Raw genomic sequence first — 24,253 nt, 5'->3', positions numbered from 1 at the left:
AACTAGATCATTTAGATAGCACGATCAAAAGGGAAACAAAAGGAAAATAAGTATACAAAACATTGGAGGGATAGGGAACAGGATAAGGATTTTGAACAGGAGAGAGGTTGTTCAAAAATCGCAGAACAGGAGTGAAGATTTGGCAGTCATCCAAAGACTAAGAGACAGATCACTGGCTCGGCTAAAAACGCCTGCTTATCAGCTAATGAAGAGAGGGAGGGTGGAGAAGAATAGATTTTGCATCAGGAGAATATTCCAAAGATGGCTCACATGCATGCATGTATGCACATAATCACACAGACACACACACACGAACACGCATGCATGCACATAATTACACACACACACACACACGAATGCATGAACATAATCACACACAAACACACACACAGACGCATTCAGATAATCACACACACACATCCCAAATACACAAACATATCAGAAATATTGCCTTTGATACACACACACACTACCGACACACAGCCTCGGATACACACACACACACACACACACCAGAAACAGACACAAATACACTCACACACAAACACATGCAGAGGTAACACATCCAGATGCTGTTGCCCTCATTCCCTGAGCTTCACCCTCTGTTGCTGCTCCTCATCAATCTATGCTGTCATACACACCTAGACACCTCGTTAGCACAGCTCTGGGGTCTGGGGGCACTCATATTTCAAATCACAACAGTGAGGATTGAGAATTGACATCAGCAGTCTCTGTCTAATGTGACTGGGTTCTACCTGTCGTCAGTCACTTTGATAAACATGCTGATTCATCATTTAGGATTATATTCAAACACAACAGCTTTCTTGTTTTTCTCCTTGTCCAGAGATTGTCAGCAGATTCCCAATTTGCATGTCTAATTCAGAGATTTCTAAAATGTATTTATTAGCCTTTATTAATAAGGTACATTGGTTAAAAAAGGGGTAAGATGTTAGCCTTGTGAAAGCATCCTGTTATTCACATTTGCACAATGAATATCAAAGAGGAACAGAATGTGTATGGTGAGAGCAGGATGGTCTCATGAGGCTGGCAATAAGTTGCAATAACTGAAAATATTACTTTGACAAATGTGTTTCAATTCAGGGTACATAGAATTATCCATTAAAAATAAAAAGATGTAAATGCAATGTAATGATGCTGTGTTCGGTTCAAATGAAATAAGGGAATAATTGATCTGATCAACTGTAACAAAGCTCCTACTATGAACTGTGTAAACATCCAAACATCAACTTTAGTGTTCCTCTTGTGCTGTTTTTGGAAGGTTTTGTGCTGCTTTGTGAGACCTGCACTTCCCCTCAGGGATGAATAAAGTGCTCATGTATTTATGTTCCTGCACAATATTGACCCGGATAAGCCAATTTTATGGTAAACACTAATGAAAAATTAGTAGAGAATGAGGCTAGTCGTACCAAGTTTTAACGCAGTCCGTTTGAAAGTATATGTTAATATTGTTATATCATCATAGAGTCATCTATTATCATGTTATAATTCCGGTCACTTCTTCAACTCTGGTTCAGTATTAAGATGTCTGAGGCCAGTGGATGATCTGTGTTTATATATAATTAGGCTATAATTAAGTAATACATACATATCCAGCACTGCTTCCAAGGTTCAATGAGGCATAAAAGGTGAATCACAAAAAACATTTGCCTTCAAGTTGTTCAAAGTCTATTTGCAATAAGCCACATGTTGTGAGTGCCACATTTTTCTACTAGAACTGCAAATTTTCTTTTGTGAAATCTTGTGAAAGGTACACAAAAGTAATCGATGAACATATCAAAAGCATGCACTCAATAAAGCATGCCCTTGGTCTGAACATTTCCTATAACCGCCATTGATTTGCTCACAGTGTCCACTTACCTTGGATATTCATCATCTATCAAGAGACACTCAGCCACATAACTTATCTGAGGCCAAACATTGCCATACATTAGACTGTGACAAATATTTCAATATAGGCTGCATGGCATTGGCCAAGAAGAATTGCATACAAGCTTCAATGTATTTCAAACAAGATAAAATACAGTTTAGTTCCCAACAAGTCTTCTATACTCACCATAAAGCTGCCGGAGGAACAACAATCTATAAATAAAGGCCACAAATATCCAGGAAGGTCCTCAGAAATGTGTCCTCAAAAGACTTCTATGGAGGACACAGCCAGCAACCCACTTCACCACCAAGACCCTTTCTGCTACCTTTTCCCGGATATGTAGCCTATATAGGAGACAGTGCTATACGAGTGTGTGGAGACTACGAAGTGCACAGAGTGCAGTGTCAGATCTCATATTCCTGCAGCTTCAGCCCCCTCTCTCGCTTTCCTCTCCTAGCCCTAGCCCGGCTAGCGTTGCTGGCTCCTCCATTCAGCTCTGATTGGCCTCTCCAGGGTGGGAAGATGATCGCGCTTTATGAGGAGGTGTGGAGGAGGAGAAGAGGGGATTTGAAGCAGTGGAAGAGGCTTGGTGTTGCTCAGAAACATCCATGGGTCTGCCTGTCTTTCTGCCTGTCTGTCTGTTGCTATGGAGCCGTTTACATCTCAAGTTACCACAGATGAGCAGTTACCATCCCGCTGTGCTGTCTCATCAGCGCTTAACGCTGCCCTTGGTCGCGGCTGGCTAGGGATGCAAACATGCATCTGTGAGCACCTGGTTTACTCATGGCAGTGTAAGCAGACAGACTGGGTCCCCTCCTGTCTGTCTGCCTCCCCGTCATATGAGTAAACCAGGTCCGATTGCCAGACAGACTGGGTCCACCCCCATCTGTCTACCAGCACTGCCATGGGTAAACCAGGTCCGATTGGCAGACAGACTTGGTCCCCTCCTGTCTGTCTGCTTACCGTCAAATTAGTAAACCAGGTCAGATTGTCAGACAGACTGGGTCCCCCCTAACCTGGTTCTACCACTCTCGTACTTCACTTAATTTCATTTCATTTGTACAGAGAGTCTGGACCTAATCAATTGACAAACGTTAACTCACTTGAAGGCGGGTGTCTGTTGAAGTTTAAAATGATTGGATCTGCCCAGTGCACTCTGGATCTGCCATAACCAATCGCTAACGTTTGGTTGTGACGTATGTCATGCGCCGGGAATCACGCGCAGGTTGTACACAAACCAAACACCTTGCGCGTCTGCACGAAAATGCCCGTCAACGACAGCTGCAGGTGTTGTTCGTCGAATTTAATTTATCAGGGAAAAATTGCACATTGTAAATCAACTACCGACCTACAACAACAACTCAAACTGGCGTACGACTTTATCGTCATTGTTCTCAGACACGCCCTCTGTTCGCTGATTGGTGGCCGCTGTGGCGGCACCAGAAAACCAAATTACATACAGCAGGTCCAGACCTAGTACTGAAGGGAAATTCAAATTGAGCGGAAGTACTTAGGCGGGCGGAGCCAGGCTAGGTCCCCCCCTGTCTATCTTCCGGAACTGCCATGGCAAAATAGGGTCTGATTGGGAGACAGACTGGGTCCCCCCTGTCTGTCTGCCAACACTGCCATGGTAAAACTAGGTGTGGCTGAAAGAGAGACTGGGTGCCACTGTGTCTTTATATATTTGCTTACAAATATTCATGTAAGCATACGCTATAATCTTTCCTAAATTGAGTTTACCATTAGACCTCCCTAATGCTTTGACACCATACCTTTGAGGATTACTAAATGATTCACGGGTCGTATTGTACGACCACTTAATATGCTTCTAGTCAAATCAATACAATTAGATACACATTTGGAATGGCTTAATTATATTGATATAATACTGGTTAGTTTACAACAGTAAAGCAATTTAATTAGTTAATAGCTGCAAGTTAATAGCTGCATGCATGGACATACCAGAAAGGTAGCCTTTCTGTTTTACAATATCCATCTTTGTATCCATGGAATAATACAATGCGATCAGAATGCAACCACATATTTCTACTTAATGCATATCACAAAGGAAACTAAAGCAAAACACACGGTAAGTTATGAAACTTCAACAGCAGTACCTAGTGGCCACCAAGAGAAAACACTGCACATCAAAATCCATGTGCAGCTCCCCTACTGGGCTACACAATATAAATGATTCATGCGATACAAACAGATAAATGTATGTTTATCTTTAAGAGTGCTAAAAATAGGTATATTGGGGTTTAAGCTGTATAAGCAGGGTACAACACAGTGGGAGTGTTTTGACTACCAGTGCTCTTCACTCACTCAACCCAACAGAGTAGAACCATCAATGACACAGAATGAGCCATGCCTCATGTCTCCGGACATTTCACCACACTGGGTTTTCCAAGCTCCCATCTCAGGGTATTCTTCTCTCTGATCACTAAACGTTCTCGGGTCTCAACAAAGAACCCAAGAAGGAACCCCCAGAGGGACTCTAGTCATAGATTACCCCCCAATGTCTAACTGACTCATAATTAGTGACATCAATTACAGCAATCAATGAGACGATTAGCAGTTTTATCGCCAACAACATATTGAAGTTGCGTACACCGAGGAAGATGAAGATGTGCGCAGTGTTGCATATTCCTTATCAGAGACACACACCAGCGTTTCATTAAGGAACCGAGGAACCGATTGTCATTAGACTTATTAACATTATAATTACTTTGATGTTTGCTTTTAATTATTCAATTCATAGGGCTATTATCTGGATTGGGGATAAGGTGTGAGGACCAAACTCACTGTATTTCTTTAGTGCGAGAGAATCGCATCGGCCCAGGTATAAAACAACACCTTTGCAGTTTGCACAACAGCCCATTTAATTGGATTGATTAGGAGAAGCTCAAACAGCTGGTCAATGTGTTCAATAATTGCTGTAGTGGATAAAACCGCCAGTAACAAAGGATGTGCCTTTAGTAGAAAAGAAAATTTGCATCCGTTCATCCGTCTGTACCCCCATCCAATAGTACATTAAGAAGAACAACAATTTTCCATCAAGTCATCCATGTTTTAGAAAACTCTGTAAATCCTGAGCTTTCTAGCAGTCCCATTATGTCTTAATCATGTTTGAACAAAGGGAATAACGTCAATGTTATTTAGTAGGTCTATAGAAAAACCCTAATACTAATCCAACGCCAAAATGTTAAGAGGATTGACTATTCCAGTCAAATTTATTTAAATAGGCAATTTTAAGAAGCACATTGATTTTCAGCCTCACACAGCTCACGCTGTCATTATCACAAACAGAGAAAATAAATTGCCATAACAGATTATCGACTCGATAGTACATACAAATGTCTGCAAAAATCTAAATAAATATAAAATAAATTATTTATGTTTCTGTCATTCATTTGAGTTCAATAGGTAGACTTAATAGGCAGGGAATGTATCATTTTTCTAATGAACCACAGAATGTACCAAATGATAGTATAGCGATCTAAAACACTGACAGCAGTCAGCAGAATAGGAAGAGCCAAAGGAAAGAGGTCTGAGAATTTGACTACACTGTACACTGTAATAAATCATATTCATGTCCACATCCTTAAGGAATAAGTCAGCTGGCCACGCTTCAAGAAAATGAGTTATTAGCAATTGAGCACTTACTGAAGTGTGAGTTCAAAAACACCAGGTGTATTTAAGCGGTTATCATGGAGTGTAATACAAAAACTTGGTGCGTCCAATAGATATATAGTAAAAATATTCCATTAAAAACTCCCATTAAATGTTGCTCAGATGAAAAACGTCCTTTTGTCATTAAAACGACCTCTGAAAATGATAAGTGTTGAACCATTGTGGGACCCTTGTTGAAGATAGAATGCATGGGATAAGACAAATGATAGTCGTAGTGTGTCGTCAGTAAAAGGGACAGGGTCTTTTGAGACCTTTCACACCAATCCGAGGCCTCAAATGAGTATGAAGAAGAGGGCACAACAGTGGCCCTAGTCGCACTATGTCTCTGACAGACTGCGGCACTCAGAGCCGTCATCTGAATCAAATCTGAGGAAGGGATGGGAGGGGGAAGTTACTTCAAAGGGGGCTTGAAATACAATAGATGTGCATTTCTTTTACCACAGGGACATAAGAGTATAAATATGAGGGCAACATGGAAGACGTTGCACAGGAAGAGTGTGGAACCTAGCCAACACAGATCTGTATACTGTGTACCTCAAAATAAATAATAAAATTGTATTTATTTACAAATATAATAAGCTCAAATACTAACAATGTTCTATGAGGTAGAGTAATAACCTAAACTATGTACATACCTGTATGTGCATACGCTGTCTTTTATTCTAATCTGGGTCGAAAACTGTGATAACCTCAACTCTGTACTTAAAATAGCATGTACACATTTGTGCTAGGCTAATGTGGGAGAGGTGTGATAATGTTCCAGTTACAGCTATGCCTATGGTCTACATAGGCCTACAGGTTGAAAATACTTAACTCTGTGCAGACTGTAACAGCATTCTGCATTGACTATGCTATTGCTGGTCGAACAACAAAAGTTGCGTGGCTAGGCTAATGCAAAGGTGTGCGTCTATAAGGTGTGTTAACCTCTAGAAGCTAGCCCAGGTCGAAAGGAAGTTACCTTGCCTCGGCCTGCCTTCCCTCCATCCCCAGTGAAGAGGCTTGTTGTAGCTCAGCAGCATTTGCTGCTTTGCCGTCAGCACCATCATCCTCCTCCTCCTCCTGCCTGAGAGGCATGCACCAATAGCAGCAGCTCCCCATCTCAGCTCTAGCATCTCCACCTCTCTGCCTCTCCTCTGGGTGCTGCGGCAGCCCCGGCTCTGCCTGCTCTCTTTGCACCAGCCCAGGCTGCGAGGACAGTGAGCCCCTCATTGTGGGCCGTGGTCTATCTCATCCTCCAGAAAGGAAAAAAAATCAGACAACACACCTCAACTCTCCTTTGTTCCCAAAGTATTTATATATGCATTCATTCATGTATTCATTGATGGCTCAGGGATTAATTACCATTGTCTCAACACAGCAGCAGCGGCGGCAGTGGCAGCAGCAACAGCCACACAACAGAATACCTTATTTTCTTCTTCTGCGGTACACAAAGGTTCACTGTATCACACTCTCAACTCTTTCTTTGTCCTCGCCCTTCTTGATTCAGTTGGCTGCCTCAACCTCTACCGACATTTATGGTCCCCAACAGAACATAATGAGTCATTTAAGCGACAGCAAAATCCGTCAACGTTGGCAAGTCTGCAAGACGCTCAGTAGTAAAACAAACGTGATAAAACGTTTCTGCCTCAGGTGAAGGTTCAGGCCGCCTCCCAACCCCAGAGATGAGATGAAGCTCCACCAGGGGAGGTTGTGGCGATGTACACCTGATATGAGTATCTACTGACAGCTAGCAATATCTCCCAATTGTGTTCATTAATGACAGTACCGCATGGGAGACTAGCGCCGACCTCACGTTGATCTGTATCAATTCATCCCACTCATATTAGGCTGTCAGAAACAGAAAGGCGCTTTGTAACAAAGTGAATGCATTCCTATTCACCAAACAAATATTGAGACAGTAGGAACTGTTTTGGAGAATATTCTACATATCCTCATTCATGTGTGTTACTGAATCTAACTAGCCTGGACCCAGACAAACCTGAGAGCTCATGTTGTATTTGCTCTGGCATATGCATCGGACTCCCTTAGCGTTTAGGCAGATTTCCAGAAGAACTGGCCTTGGTGGGCCAATCACAACCATTTACCTAATATGGGGCGGGTTTAAGACTATCCAGAGAAGTGCCCTATGGAAGCAACCATTGAGACATTTTCATAAACAACCACGATAGCTGCCACTGATGGGTCACACGTTGGATTGATAAAAAAACCCTTGGAAATTTCAAATGAACTGAAAGGTTCCAGACTAATACACATTTGCGTTTGGGTCGTGCAATATCAGGATACAATCCAACCTCTTTTAGTGGGTAATGTCAGCCAAATGTCTAGTATGTAGGCGATGGCCCTAGTACTCATTCTGCTACCTCAATGACTTTTTAACACAATTTATGACCTTGAGATCATTATAATCGCACTTCAGACAAGACTCAAAGGTATGCATTTATGTTTGCTATCATCATCTTTATTGAGTACACTCCATAGCAGTAAACATGATGAGTTTATTACTCTGCCCGGTAAGACATGAGAATAAAGCAGCCTGCCATGTTTCACTCCACTTGGGAGGTGAACAGCTGCTGCTTCCTTCACCCTCTCCTCGGCTGGCTCCCTCTGACACCAGGTGAGGATATAGGAGGAGAAGAGCACTGTTAATTGGTATTCAGCGATTCCGCCATATCACTCTCCTCTTGGACAGAAATAAAGTCCTACCTCAAAGCTTCCAAATATTTAGGGTAAGTGCAGCACTATCCTGAATTATCGAGCAATCTGCAGTGATAGAAGTGAAAGGCGGAGAGATGAATGTTTACCGGGGAAACGCTGTAAGTGCCATTGTGACAATTACAGAGGATGAGGCACGTCTGAGTCATCGCTCGAAGTCTGGAGGAAAGTATCCTTGAGGTTTCCACGTGTCAGATTAGTATGTCTGCGAGGCTCAATACATTCAGCTGTCTGCAAGGGACAACAAAACCTTCAAGAAGTCTGTGCACTGAAAATGTGTTGTTTCTTCCTGTCTAGGATGAAAGGGATGGGAGAAGAGTATCAAGTAAAAGTCAAAGCCCAAAACCCACTAAAGTCAGACTGTCTCACCCAGGAAACCACAAATAAATACTTCTGAGCTTCTACATCCTTCCGAAAGGTCAATAAAACATTCTACCAAATACATGAACTTCTGACTGAAGAATTTCCCGGTGTGAAGTCAAACAACAAAACAGTAACATCATAAAATCTACATTTAAAAATCTGTTAAAGGAATGAAGTTGGGATCATGGTCGATTAAAGGATACAAGTGTTCATTTATAACACTAAGTGCCTTGTCATTGGTTCTCTGAATGTAACCAAGGTGGGAATCTGCAAATCTTGCAGAAAGAAAGTCTCATTAGGTAAGCCTTGAGATTTAAGCCTTGAGGGAACCGTGTTACCTTTAATCTTATTTTTTTATGCTTGGCTTCAAAACTCCTAGAACACTGCATGGCCAATTTATGAATTTTGCCCAAAGCCAAATATACTGTAAATAGAAAACTACCAATTAGAAAGCTTGATGGCAACTGAAGTTTATTAAACAAGACTGATATAGAAGTATCAAACCGGCGCACAATATGGGAATTAAGGTTAACAGCAGGCCAATCAAGTATCACCCAGTGTTCAAAGTGCATCCGAATAGTTCTCCTTGGTATTTCAAGAACATTAAACCAGGCCTGGCCAGAGCATAGTGAGTCCATCCACACAATGCAGACTGTGTCCCAGTAGGACACCGTGATAGCTCCAGCGGGATAATTTCTTCCTGGGGGAACTATGGCTTGGCTTCACATTACCTATGTGCATTCAGACCGTGGTGATCCACTGGTTCTATGTCCAAGAGGAAGCAGAACTAGCATCAATTAAAAGATTGTGTTCATTGTGAAAGAAATCTCATATCTTTTTTTCCTCTCCCACCTATCTATATTTCAATTCTAACACGTGGCTTCACTTGGGAACATAGAGATGCACTACCACTACCACTCTACCACTATTGTTGTCTATCTACAACAATTGATAATTGATAATAAAAGCACCTATATAATCCATCTTCATGGACATATAAGTACATCCATCGTAATAAAAGAATGTGTAACACTTCAACTATAGTATAATTCCAAAGGTTTAGTTAGGATGTTAATGATTGTCAGCAATACCACAGCAAGACATCCCAACAAGCCTCCCTTTGTACTCCATGACTGGTCTCTACCGGCAACGCTCAATCCAGTCGACCGGCTGTTGTCACGGTAGCATCGTGTGGACTTGGATTGAGCGCAGACCTGTTACTGCTGGCCCCCTGGACCAGCAAGTAGAGTAAGCACAGAGAGGAATGCCCCAACACAGGCCGCTAGTACAAAAGAGATCAGCAAAAAAAGGCTGAGGTATTGGTCAATAGATATGATTATATAAGTATTATTATGTAGGGTTAGGGTTCTTATTATTATATATCATTGGTTAATAATGTGCCCTTCATGATTTGGTATCAATTTTCTGAATTGGGATTTATCATTTAATAATCTTTTGGTTCTCAATAAATTGAACATGCATTTAACATATACAGTTTTATGAAAATATATATATATGTAATATGTATATGAATATATTCAAAATTTGAACCTCAGGAAACAGGAATCAAAATAATGCCCCCCGATTTATGTGCTCAAATTAACATTTTAAAAAAGGACCCCACAGAACACAATCGATAAACCATCCAAGTACATCCCTCCTCATTACTTAAGTAGCAGAGTGCTGGAGAAGATAGCCAGGTGACCTTTTCATAATTTCCCCTCACACTACATAGGACAACAACTGGATACCTGGCACCCACTACAATATCAGCCATAAATCAACAGGGATAAATCTGATCCTGCCACTGTGATGAACTGTTTAATAACATCAAGTACTGAAGAGATGAGGCAGACGACATGAAAGGCTCATCTAATCTCAATATGTAGGCCAGTGATAAAAAGGTCCTGATCATAACAAGGTTTAAATCTATCAGTCGTCCCTCAGAACAATTATTTCAAATGAACACTCAGCATAAAGGACCATACTTTGTTGCAAATAAACAGAGCGCTGTGTTTGACTAGTGTAATACGTGAAAGGTGCTACAATTATTGTGACATCTGATAACTATTACAATGTTCAACCACACACTTCTAGCTGGGGGCACCGTATTGTGAAAGAACAGCCGACAAATTTCATCTACATTTTCATCTTGGAGCTTGAGATAACCTCGGCATGAGTGTCTCTTTGTTTGGCTGTCCCTTCAGCACAGTCACCAGCCAGCGCATCCAAATGCATGGAGGAAGAGCCGGACAAGATCTTGACCCCTACAACCGACAACCCGTTGATTTAGCTTAGCGATGACATTTCGAACAGCATATATCTTCAGCTTGTACTGCTTGATTGGTCTCCTTATTTGTCCTTCTTCTATAAGAACTAGAGAATGACAAAGCTAAACTCTTTTTTGTTCAAGCAGAGGTTTAGCAAGCCCAGCAGTCCATAGTTGTTGTCCTAATATGCTATGATGGTCTATAGTGGTGCTGACACCTACCTCCCACAACTGCAGACATAAATTGTGGTGTATAGAAGGAACAATGTGCAGACATTTTTATATAAAAAAAAATATTTGAACAAACAGTTGCCAGTGGCTGCTCTCAACATTGGAAAGACAAAATGTCATGCTTATATACATTGATAAAAAAGCGTTTAACACAGGTCTTCTGTATGCGACAAATGGAGCAAAGTGAAAGGGCCATGGCAGCGCACTCTGTAGACCTACTACAGACCCCAGTGGGAGGGGTTTATGCTAATTCACTATTATCCAGTTTACCATCGGGATTCATTTTCTCCACTTCAAGTTAACAGTACACGGGTCACTGGTCACTGGCATTTAGGGCCTGCAGTAAACTGATAATATTTGTATTTATTTAGACTTGTACGCCCGATTGGCTGTTTGAACTGACCAAGCAATTTAGAACACAATTTAAATAACGATGGAGGTATATCACTCATTAGTCAGACCTTGTTGGAAATAACAATCTACATAAACACAAAGTGCTTGCATGTGCTTTCTTCAATAGCTTAGCCTATACACACTGCCAAAACCAACATCCTTTTGAGTGACTTTCAAAACCCATGTCCTCCGTACTTCATGAATGTAATCATATCATACATCTCTCTCACAAGTGGTCAAACAACCAAGCCCTGCTCTTGGGTCACTTTCACTTTTGTATGGTCTCCCTGTCCATCATTTGCAATATGTCGAACACACACACACACACACACACACACACACACACACACACACACACACACACACACACACACACACACACACACACACACACACACACACACACACACACACACACAACTATCTAATGGAGAGTGTGGAGGTCCTGCATAGCAGATGTGAGCTGAATTGTAATAGCTTTTCTCCTGCCCTGCACAAGGTAGAAGGCAAGTGTTAATATATAAACTGTACGAAGTGTGTGTGTCTGTGTGTGTGTGTGTGTGTGTGTGTGTATATGTGTGTATGTGTGTATGTGTGTGTGTGTGTGTGTGTGTGTGTGTGTGTGTGTGTGTGTGTGTGTGTGTGTGTGTGTGTGTGTGTCTGTGTATGTGTATGTGTGTGTCTGTGTGTCTGTCTGTCTGTGCATGTGTGTCACATTGAGAGATATATTCCATAAGTCTGCTGTAGAAAATTATGCCGAATGCCAATTTGTGTGAGGTTTTCCATTTCAAATAATGTTTAAGGGGCAGACCCGTTGTAGTGCTCTATCGACTCGATATCAAAGCAAAGCACTGCACGCAACCAAACTCAGGTATAGCGATAAGGCGATCGGTGTATCCACTTCAGAATCGGTCAAAGGCATTTTATGTAGAAGCAACAACACGAACTAAGAGTATTTTGTTTAAAGCAAACAATGCAAGCCACTCACTTGATGAAGTAGCTCGCCCCTTCGTCCGTGAAGCCTTCCTCCCATCCTCTTGGTAAATCTATTGCACGAATAAACAGTGATTGAAAATTCACATACAGAGAACAACCGCGTGCTCGTTTCGAGGTCATCGGGAACAAAAAGGACGTCTACCTGATCTTATCATGTGTCCTGAGTTGACAGGTTCAGCCGTCCGAGGATGTAGCCAAGTAGTACTACGAGTTTTATCGCTGCAAGAGAGACACCTGTTACAGAACAGTAAAAGCCAACACACTGCACTATCCCTGGACATCAGATGTGAATCGTTGTAAAAAAAAAAAAAAAAACGCTCACTTAATAAAGAAAACCCGACCATCTCGACAAACTCCGTAAGACCATTGATCAGGTAAAGTGTCCCGCGCGAGTGGTGCCGCCATGATCTCGCCTCGGACTCGGTTTTATTACATTGCCTTCTTCCCAGACTTTCCAGGGTGCCCGGTCACCACTAGGGCTGCATAGTGTTAAAGCGCTAGACAAAACTTGCGAAGAGCTACTTTACAAACAGCGGTTCCCATACTCTTTGGCTATGAAGGGGGCTGCCACCACACGTCCCATTCCAAGACAACAGTGCTCAAAAACATAGCCAAGAGCCACCACGAACACGAAGCCACACAGAAGTGGAATGCGTCAAAGAGGGTGTACCTTCCAGTATTAATACGTGAACTACTGGATTAACGCACTGTGGCTTAACATTCCGATACAATGTTATTGTTATACGCTAGAAACGTGATAGCATGACACATCACAGCCAGCCGAGATAAACCTGTTTCAAATGATGATGAAAGAATTGAACGTCGATTGCCTTTGATTCAAAGACTTTAGATGAGTGCATAGCTTGCATTTATGTCATATTTATTTTACTTACTTATATACTTATTGATACTATAATGGATATAATAGATTATTATGTGTATATAATATAATCAAGGGAAACAAATATAAAGCTTCCCTCGTCAGATTGGCAATACATAATAAATAAAATACATAATAAATGAAAAAAATCCCAGGAGGAATAGAAGATAAGAACAAAGCTCCCAGCAGAGGGATGTGGGCGGTATCGAAAGCTATAGGACCCTGTCACTCTTGCTGCAGTAACGCATTAAGGACTGAGTGCCTCCCAGTCCATGACACATTAGGCTACAGTAATGCTTACACTGCATCAAACAGACCAGCCCAATTTTCTGATGCTGCCAATATAATGAAATAGTCAGTGTTTGAGGACACGCAAATGTCAAAGTGACTGTTTGACAATATGTCTGGGCATACATTTTAGGATAGGCAGGAGGGTTGAGCAGATTCATATGGGTCTCCTTTGGGAGCACAATCCTAGCGCACTACATTTAAGAAATAAGATTCTAGAACAATCACTCCAGAGCTGCTGTCTGGTATAAAGTCGACTTACCCAATCATTTAATTCAAGTGTTCGCAAGGAAGGAATATTCAGTTCAATGACTCTTGTGAAATGGAAACTCTTCCTTTCTTTATGGTTTGAGGATGAGCAATGAGAGGAGTGTTCTTTGAAACAAATCACGATACAGTTATCATGGCACAGAACACTTCAAACATGAAGCAGTATAAATATTTGATTTGTAAAGCCCCTTAGGGATGCTTTGTCTGAGTGTTGCGCTGATAGTTGCAGCATTGTTCCTCAAACATAGAGGGAGATCAAAGGCGGTTCTTCTCACTTGATTGTTGCCATACAGAAAAAATGGTTACAAAGGTTTTTACATAATACATGATTTCCCCAGAATGAATTATCTTCTGATTTTATTTATAGCAATATCATGTAAAGGGTATAAGTCAAGAAAGATAACTGAACTAACTAAATGCATAACTACATCTGTCAACCATTACAATTTTCCTTAGAACCAATGTGTTATAAATCTCCAGTGGCAGAGGCTGTATAAATGGTCTTGAATATGTGACATTCTACAATGTGTTCTCTATGCCATTGTGGATTCAAAGGGAAATCTATTTAACAGCATTTAGGGGCAGCGCAAACTGAACCACCTGAAGCCCCTCTGACTTGGTGCCCACCCCACTTAATTTGGAGATTTTTGTTGAGACGCAACGTACACCGAATCCAGATCGACTCACACCGAATCCAGACGGAAATCACTGCCAAAAAAATCGACATATGTAAATTATAAAGGACTTCAGATCATTATCATTAGGATGGTATCAATACGAATGTAATTAAAGTCAGTGAATGACTGCCTATAAGAAGAACCATGCTTCAAGATCACACTGCAGTGAGAGCCCCAGTTCATTAACAGCTGTTATGTGACCTTGCCTTCCCATCCTCACCACCCAGCATGCACATCAAACACACACACACACACACACACCCACAACCACACACAGTCACCCACACACACACACACACACACACACACACACACACACACACACACACACACACACACACACACACACACACACACACACACACACACACATGCAGCAGGAATACACACACTACATGCATTTAACCATTCATAAGCTTTGTCTGCAGGGTCCTTTGCAGCTCTGCAGCATACACACACACACACACACACACACACACACACACACACACACACACACACACACACACACACACACACACACACACACACACACACACACACACACACACGCCCACCATCACCACCACCACTGCTGCTACTGATTCCTGCCAGAGGCTCACAATGCAGCAAGGTGACTCAATGTTATTCTCCTCCTGCTGAATCACAGCACACAGTAGGGGATGTGCTGCATGAACTGTAATAGAGCCTGCGCATCGCACCTTTGATTTCTTACCTTTATGGGAATTTCTCTCTCCGGGCACAATAGCCGGGGTGCAATCTGGCAGCTCCTATGATGATGGAAAATCAATGTAAATACATCTCTATAGTTGAGTGATACAGAGCGAAGAGTACAGTGTACACAATGTATATTATAGAGTGCATTTAGAAATTGAATATTATATTTGTGTTTTCACTTATTGGATTGCATTGTGCATTGTGCCAAGACAATATATAACACAACTTATGTGTTGTTTCGTTTCAACTCTACATCCTTTAAATACAAAATATGTTGACATAAATATGCACCCAGTTTTGTTTTAACATATGTTTAAAGTTCTGGAGGGCAGTTTTGGAGTGCTCTTCGTAGTTAATGTTGCGCTAGCAGTAGTGTGCTTTTTAATAGCCTCTCACATGGCTGCATTTGTATTTCTTCATGGAGTCGCGTTACGAATCTCAACAGCACCATCTGCTGGAGACGGGATGAACTTCAGCGCCAATGCAAAATAAGACATATTTCACCCATTTTGCATACTATGGCTATATAGACCATTGCAAATTCTGTATTAACTATAGGTAGCCTATTTATAATAATCAGCAAAGCTCATATAGTAGCCTAGTAGTAGGCCTAGTAGTACTAGTAGTTGTTGTATAAGTAGTAGTAGTAGTAGTAGTAGTAGTAGTAGTAGTAGTAGTAGTAGTAGCAGCAGCATAAAACGAGCCCGACGCATTAATTTGTTTACTACTACTACTAGTAGTAGTAAACAAATAAATACATTTTATGTGGCTGTTCAACAGCCGCCGTTGTTCCCTCAAGGCTTAAATTTCAAGGCTTACCTAATGAGACTTTCTTTCTGCAAGAGTTGCAGATTCCCAACTTGATTACATTCAAAGAACCAATGACAAAGGCACTAAGTGTTATAAATGAAGACTTTAATCCTTTCATCGACCGTGATCCCAACTTCATTCCTTTAACAGATTTTTAAATGTAGATTTTATGATGTTACTGTTTTTTTTTTTTACTTCAAACCTGGAAATTCTTCAGTCAGAAGTTCATGTATTTGGTAGAATTTTTTATTGACCTTTTGGAAGGATGTAGAAGTTCAGAAGTATTTATTTGTGGTTTCCTGGGTGAGACAGTCTGGCTTTAGTGGGTTTGGTCTTCGACTATTACTTGATGCTCTTCTCCCATCCCTCTCATCCTAAACAGAAAGAAACAACACATATGTTGGTTTTACAGCCTGATGAGGAAAGATTTCCTGTAACATTCATACGCTAACTTTAGATCGGCCAATTGGATTGCCTGATCACCAAGAGACCACCCCTTGCTGTGAAGTCATTGCGCCACGTACGATTCAATACAATGCAACGTAGATTGATAACCATGGTTACTTCAGTTGAAGGACAGTTCAGGCGACCACTATGTTACTAAGACTCCACGAGAAAAAGGCGGGTCTAATAGATTGTAAGCCTATCGCACCAATCAGCTACACAACCTCCTTACCTCGTCATCAAAGCCATTTAGGCATCTATGAAACCTCCACCGAGGACACTGTACGATAATAACTACATTAATGTCCTGGGCACGCAATAAAGTAAGTACACATTGACAATTTTAAGATGTCCTTATCTAAGTATGGACGTTACTCCATATTTCGTTTTTGAAGAAAAAATATGTTAACGTTAGTTAGACGAGTGTCTTCTCTCTTTCATTACAATTTGACAGCTGCTAACGTTAAAGCTAATTATGAAGCAACCTGCTACTGCTGATGAGCCAATGACGAGCTACTGTCAGCGGCTTGAATCATGACATGGTGGATGCCAGCCCGTCCAGGGTTGGCCATATAAGGGGCTTCAGTGCACACAGTTTGTTTGTGAGTGCGGACAGTGTATTCAGTGTTGCTGTCATGTTTTTCCAGATGTGCAGGAGTCGGACCGCTTTGACCAGCTGGCTTATACTTCTGGTCCAGCTGTTATGTCTAGAGGCTGTGCCTATTAGCATGGACAAGACAAAGCTTGAAGATACAGAGCCAAAAGCCGAAGAAGCCCCAGCCAGCGTGGTAAGAACACTGTTGTTATTGCATGGACATGGTAATGTCTTACCTTATCTTGTCTGACCTACTTCCCTGACTGTAAACATAGCACTTTGTCCACACTTTGACGACATAGCACTTTGACGACTTGCCGGCTCAATTAGAATAGTAAATAGATACAAAGAGAGAGAGATCCCAGATTGATAGCCTTTGGCACTAAATTGTACGCTTTGTTAGACAAATCTGTTCTAAGTTATGCAAGGAGTTTTTATAAGATAAATGGCAAACCTGAAGTTAATTTAGCCTTGGCCATTCTTTTTAATATAGTTTTCTTTGAATGGGACCTTTTTGATACTGATTCGCCAATTTTGTTGACGGCCAGTAAGTCAAAGCACAGATTAAGAAGATGGTACCTGGGAATGATATACCTGGGAAGCAGTAGCAAAACATTTTTGCTGAGACACAAAGGGATCCCATCTTTGTTCAGGAATCCTCTACAGAATCTTTACACAATTGTGCTTACTTCTGTCAACATGAAGATGATATTGGGCAGTTGGCTAGGAATTAAATGCTTTATTGTGATGTGGTTGCTTCATACACACGCACACATCAGTAGCACAGCCTTATATGTCAAATGCAGCAAGTGGTCAACTGTCAATTTATTGTAATAGCATTTTCTTGTCATATTTCTTGATATTAACCTTATCCTAGCAGCAATAAATAATATATGTGGTATCTGTAGCTTTCAAAGGCCTGTAATAAGCCCATCCAATCATTTAACTTGGACCAAATGAAATGATTGGATGGCCTACCTTTCTCTCTCCCTCCCTACCTTTGCATAATCTGGGAAACTCAATGCGCAAATCTAAATCTTCCACGAGGCTAGGCAGGGCTATTGCTTAAGCTAGCAACATTGTAATGTGTTTTGGGTACGTGGATTTGGAGGGAGGTCTGAAGGGAAGTGTTTTTCTTTCCAGTTGGGTAATCTCAAAATCTAGCTTGCTCTGACTGGTTCCTCCAAATGGCCGACCGTATCTTTCCTTTGCAGCAAACAGGATCACTGTAAAATACCTTCTCTCTGGTCATGCCCGGGAAGAAATCAGAGTTGGTCAGGATAATGAAGAAATCTTGTCAATTAGATCAGGAAGTGGTATGATGTAATATGGACTCTTTTAAGCTGCGTTGTTTGAATTTATTGTATGTCACACTTCCCACAGGACACTGGACTCCACTATGACCGTTACCTCCGGGAGGTCATCGACTTCCTAGAAAAAGACCAGCATTTCAGAGAGAAGCTACACAACACTGACATGGAAGACATAAAGGTAAAGGCGGTAGAATCAGCAGCGTATCTTTGAAACGAATGCTGTGTTCAAATGCAGTGCATTCGATTATTTTATTTGCCATGATAAACAAACACGAGGGCCTCTGATCCACAGCAAGGCAAACTTGCCAAGGAGCTCGACTTTGTTAGTCACCATGTCCGAACCAAATTGGACGAGCTGAAAAGGCAGGAGGTTAGCCGCCTGCGGACACTGATAAAGGCCAAGCAGGACCTGGAAGGAGGAAACGGTATGCAGAGCTGCTTACTGGACGCTGTTTACAGCCTTATAAAAACAACACGCGTCTTCGCTTCAAAGTGGATCCATCTTTGCATGCTCTGAGAGCATGCAAAGATGGATCCACTTTGAAGTGAAAAAAGCCCCTGGGAAACTCCGTTCATTGTGCACAAAAAAACAGGCTGTTGAGCAGTTTAAGTTTGGAAGAAGTTTTTCATGTTTTATCTTGAAAATAATAGTGGTTCGCTTAGCCCTTCAATATATGTTACTGTTTGAATACCGCGATGTTGTATGGTGCCATTCACCGCAGCCGTCGACTTAACGTGTATGATTCTTCACTGAACAGACATTGCAGTGGACCACCAAGCTCTGTTGAAACAGTTTGAGTACCTGAATCACATGAACCCGCACACCTTTGAGGTGGAGGACCTGGACCGGCTCATCAGATCAGTAGGTGTTGCTTATGAGTGTTTTACCCGAAAACATAGGAAACACCAGAAGAGACATTTCTCCGCAATTGAAAAGTGCTGCATCACACACCTGTGGTCGAGCTAAAGTCAATGTTGTCTCAAACAGAATCGGGCCAAATCAACCGCCAGACATAATATTCTCACGCAGCATTTCACCCACCAATAGCTGACGGATGGCTATGGCATTTCTAACGGATGCCACTCAAATTCTAATTTTAAAACTACAGCCTACAGCACTACTTAGCCCGGGCGTGTTAAGCCCACATGCATTTAAAGTGTGCAATCGATTTACTTAAGGCGTGCGTGCGTGCGACTTACTAAAGCGCACATGTGTCTTACTAAGGCGCTTGTGCGACTTACTAAAGCGCACATGTGTGACTTACTAAAGCTCACATGTGTCTTACTAAGGCGCTTGTGTGACTTACTAAAGCGCACATGCAACTTACTAAAACGCATCTGCGATTTACTAAAGCGCTTGTCCTTTTAAAAAAATAAAAAATACTTCCATGTCACCTCCTTGACTCTGTAGTCTCTCTATAATGGCATTGATTATTGAGTTAACATACATGTGTTGACCTCTTTTATAATCAAGGCCACCAACGATCTCGAGAACTTTGACAAGGAGCGACACGAGGAGTTCAAGAAGTATGAAATGTTGAAGGAGCACGACCGACAGGAGCACCTGAAGACTCTGGACGAGGAGGAGAGGAAGAAGGAGGAAGAGCACTATGACGAAATGAAGAAGAAGCATGCCGACCATCCAAAAGTCAATCATCCAGTAAGGGCGACTCAAATCAACTGTGTTCAAAAGTCCAATGGCTCAGTCGGTTGCCGTACTGTCAACCCACAGCTGGTAGCACGCCTTCTGACTAGCGATGTAGATCTCTGCAGATCTCTGCAGATCTTTGCAAATGTGCTGACATAGAAGTGTAATTTGCCCAGTGCCCTTGAACCACCCAGAGAAAGGATTTTTCTGTTTAAATATTGGATGGGACAGAGTTCAAACCCTGTGTGTGTCTGTGTGTGTAGGGCAGCCAAAACCAACTGAAAGAGGTGTGGGAGGAAGCTGATGGCTTGGACCCAGAGGATTTTGACCCAAAGACGTTCTTCAAGCTTCACGGTGAGCCATCCTTTCTAACCAATTTGCTGTCATTTATTCGCAATTGGCCGTTTTACGCAGAGTCAGACAAGTCATTTAATTCCAAATTCATCATTATCTGCCCAGAGGGGGAGTAGCTTGTTTGGCATTCATCTTCTGTTACTTGCAGAGAAAAGTAGCCTAGCTCCTTTTCATGTAAAGTGGAATATCGTTTTCATTCTTTCCAAAGATTAAAAATGTGTCCTGATTGAATAATCGCTTATTCCAAACGAGATTGGTACTGGCACTCGTTTTGAATAAGCGATTATTCTGAAAACAAATAAAAAAAATCTTTGGATTTCACATGCAAACGATTATTTTGCATGTTCCGTATAATCGCATAATTCAAATGAGTGCCGGTAACAACACAATCACAAAAAGAAAAAAATTCAGCTTTGATAAGGCTTCCTTTGATGCTTGCTGAAAGGTTACACTCTGTTTAGATTTCCCAGCCAGGAGAAGCTGATAATGAAATTAATCCAGCAGTGAAAATAGTGCGGAATTATCTGTGGGTTTAAAGTACAATCTTGATTTTCATTAATATTTATACTTGTACTCGTTTTGCATAAACGATTTTTCAGAACACATTTGAAATCGTATACACGTTATGAAAAGGATTGCCCTCTCATGAACAGGAGCTAGGCTAGTGTAACTCTGCAAGTCTATGGACCCAACGACTTCCCTTATGGACGCACAATGATTAATTTGGAATTACACTCTTAATCTGGGTACGACAGGCAATCGCAGATTTTACAGATTTCCTGGTGTGTGTGTGTGTATCCCTATGAAATGGCCTATTATCCTTGATGTTGCAGATTCCAATGGCGACGGCTACTTTGATGAGCAAGAACTTGAGGCTCTTTTCACCAAGGAGGTAAGATCTTGGCGAACACACAGAAAGAGGGGAGTGCATAAAAGCCGGCTCTGCAGGTACCAAACAAATTTTCTTATTCTCTGAATTCAGCTGGAGAAGATTTATGACCCCACCAACGAGGAGGACGACATGGTGGAGATGGAGGAGGAGAGGCTCCGCATGAGGGAGCATGTTATGAACGAGGCGAGTTCAACGCACGGCTCTTGATGGACGATGAGGCTGTTGATTTTAAGTGATCAATTATGTTGATTCTTGACCGGCAGACTCTTTGCTAACTGGTGTGTTTTCTCAGGTGGACTCCAACAAGGACAGACTGGTCTCCTTGGATGAATTTTTAGTTGCTACAAAGAAAAAGGAATTTCTAGAGCCAGATAGTTGGGAGGTGAGACCAAATATTTAAAATGTCTTTGTGGTAACGTTTGATGCGTATGCTTGCGATCTGGTTGTAGCCCAGGGATACACATGGGATATCAATGAGGGTTTCTGTAGCACTCAATGGTTAGGATTTCATGACGTGTTTCGGTAACATCCCTGATCCGCCCAGACACTGGAGCAGAACCAGGCCTACACAGACGAGGAGATGAGGGAGTTTGAGGAGCATCTAGTGCAGCAGGAGGAGGATCTCAACCAAAAGGCTGTGGACCTCCAGAAACAAAGGCAGGAGCTGGAGAAACAACAGGAGCAACTCAATGCGCAGAAGGTTGAGCTGCAGCAGGTAACCACTGGGCTATTTGTTTTAGTCGTGCTGGGGCACAGTCATCGACCTGGACTGCGGACGTGAGTTGAGGAAACCCTAACTTGTCTCCCGTCGACAGGCTGTAGAACATATGGAACGTCTGAAAACACTAAAAGTAGAGCCCCCTCCAGAGGTTCACAGTGAGTATGATTTAAATGCATTTGTTTCACTTTCCCCATACACACTTTGTATCGAGAACCATTGATAATCCATATAACTGGTCAAAATATGGTTTTGTTCTTTCTTCCATAGTTGAAGGAAATGCTATTCCAGAGGTACATGGATATGAAAACGCGTTGCCTCCTGGCCACGGAGCCACGTCAAAGGAGCACCAGTCCCCACCTCAAGAGCAGCTTGAACCCCTGCAGGCCCACCCAGAGGGGGCAGATCAGAACCAGGGCCAGCATGGTCTGCCTCAGACACAGCACCACTTGCCACCAGGACACCAAGAGATCCACAGAGATCCCAATTCCCCCTAAGCTGCTACTTCCTTCTGCTGGATGGCAGACAGGAACGGGACGGTAATTAAAGACAGGTCTGTTCTCATGCCCCCTCTGTTTTTGTACCCGTGCTCTTTGTTGCACTGTGTTCCCAGTGTGCAGAAGTGCGGCCCTTGGTCTGCCTGACACCTTGTTTCTGCTCAACGGCATTTTCGATGGAGGACTTCAGGATTACGATGAATAAAAATAATTTTAAACCCAATGCAAAGACTCTAACTTTGAGGCATTTTAAACCAGTGTTCCCGGGAGAACTGCGACCCTTGGATTATGTGAGCCGATGACGAAAACAAAACGCCTGCAAAGCAAATCGACAGACGCGCATCATAAAAATGTGTTTGCTTTGACATCTCATTGTGAATTCGATAACATTAGCCTACCATCCTTTCAGACATTTTATACTATTAAGAAAAGTAAACCATACGACAAACGTATGTATGGTGTTCGCTTTCAATGTTCAAATTGAGAATACGTAGATGTATTGAGCATGTTTTACAAGCTCATTGTAGGATTTAAGTTTTGATACAAGTTCCAGTCCAAATGCCATTGCACTCACGTCAATTTTGTTATGTGGTCTTATTGTGCTGAATGTGTGGATGGCTTAACGTGATTTATATTAAGAATAAAACAAACATGTTTTCATGTACAGCCTTACAAATGCTGCAGATCTTAGGAGAGGTTCCCGTCACTTAATCAAGTTCAGGGGGTTAGTCAGCCAGTATTTTTAGAGCAGAGTTATGGTCGTTGAAGTCATGATTTCAAAACCAAACCTAAAATCAATGTGTAAGATTGAGCCCCCCCAAGTTAGTAGGCAGGGCACATTTGGAATTTAAAGAACTCTTTAACGTGCAGTCTGACTTGTTGGGAGGTTTTGGGAGTCTACGATTCTTGTCAACAGAAAGTGGTGTGAGCTGGCGTATATTTGTGGAATATATATATCAGTTATAGTATGTGATTTATACAAAAAATCGGCTACACAAGTCCAGGTTATTTTAAACGAAGAGCCAAGTGCAATGATTTGCAACTTTAATGAGTTAACTTTCCACAACGTGGAGTGATAGTTTGGCTATTCAAGAGTTTTGTAGTGGATTGTCTTTTCGGATGATTCCATAAATATCTGGACCAAATCTGTAATATTTTAGCAGTGTTGCATCATGTGATATCAGAGGGGTCTATTAGTAAGACTTCAGGACAAAACTAAATCGGAATACAGGAAGTACCGCATTAAATTCCTTGAACAAATTGGCTGAAGTGGATAGAATCCACCCCTCAAGGTGATATTTGTAGACTCTAGATAGGTTAAAAAAAAATATGTACCCTGGCACTCATTGCCTGTTCATACCACATCACCAAGGAGGGGCAAAGTTAGACTTGTGGGATTTTCCAAAATTTGAACTTTTATATGGCGCCAAATGTTTCACAATGTTATTTCTCATTATTACTAGAAAGGGTTTCTGTACAATTTAAATAAAGTGGCTTTGTGGGGTGAGTTCATAAAGCAACACTCAAATGGCTTAGTGACAAGATGGATATTTTGGTGCCATGCTAAACATGTTAAACCTGATGCGCCAGATGGGTTGTTGCACA

General features: G+C 41.8%; 2 protein-coding genes across 17 annotated transcripts in view; one reads left to right on the top strand and one right to left on the bottom strand.

Annotated features, from left to right (window-relative positions):
- The window catches only part of plekha7b (pleckstrin homology domain containing, family A member 7b), a 71,532-nt gene extending 58,342 nt beyond the window's left edge, over positions 1-13,190 (bottom strand). For 6 of the 16 annotated variants that reach the window (XM_030378150.1, XM_030378151.1, XM_030378152.1 and 3 more), the window contains exons 1-3: positions 12,868-13,190; positions 12,688-12,764; positions 12,538-12,595 (exon numbers count right to left, since the gene is read on the bottom strand). In XM_030378150.1, the coding sequence (XP_030234010.1) occupies positions 12,538-12,595; positions 12,688-12,764; positions 12,868-12,950 (218 nt within the window). In that variant the 5' untranslated portion in view covers positions 12,951-13,190. The remainder of the gene's footprint in view (positions 1-12,537; positions 12,596-12,687; positions 12,765-12,867) is intronic. The other 10 variants (XM_030378147.1, XM_030378166.1, XM_030378149.1 and 7 more) reach the window with 3 other exon arrangements.
- A 3,629-nt stretch (positions 13,191-16,819) lies between these two features.
- Positions 16,820-23,320, top strand: nucb2a (nucleobindin 2a). The gene is made up of 13 exons (XM_030378172.1): positions 16,820-16,954; positions 17,279-17,419; positions 18,610-18,717; positions 18,832-18,964; positions 19,298-19,401; positions 20,014-20,199; positions 20,451-20,541; positions 21,375-21,433; positions 21,524-21,616; positions 21,726-21,815; positions 21,978-22,148; positions 22,249-22,309; positions 22,422-23,320. The coding sequence occupies exons 1-13, from the start codon at positions 16,934-16,936 to the stop codon at positions 22,646-22,648; spliced, it is 1,485 nt and encodes a 494-aa protein (XP_030234032.1). The 5' UTR covers positions 16,820-16,933; the 3' UTR covers positions 22,649-23,320.
- Positions 23,321-24,253: the final 933 nt, after the last annotated feature.

The sequence above is a fragment of the Gadus morhua genome, chromosome 14 (assembly GCF_902167405.1).
Source record: "Gadus morhua chromosome 14, gadMor3.0, whole genome shotgun sequence".
In the NCBI taxonomy this organism is placed as follows: Eukaryota; Metazoa; Chordata; class Actinopteri; order Gadiformes; family Gadidae; genus Gadus; species Gadus morhua.
The sequence above is the reverse complement of the archived record's forward strand: the minus strand, read 5'-3'. Positions and strand labels throughout refer to the sequence as shown.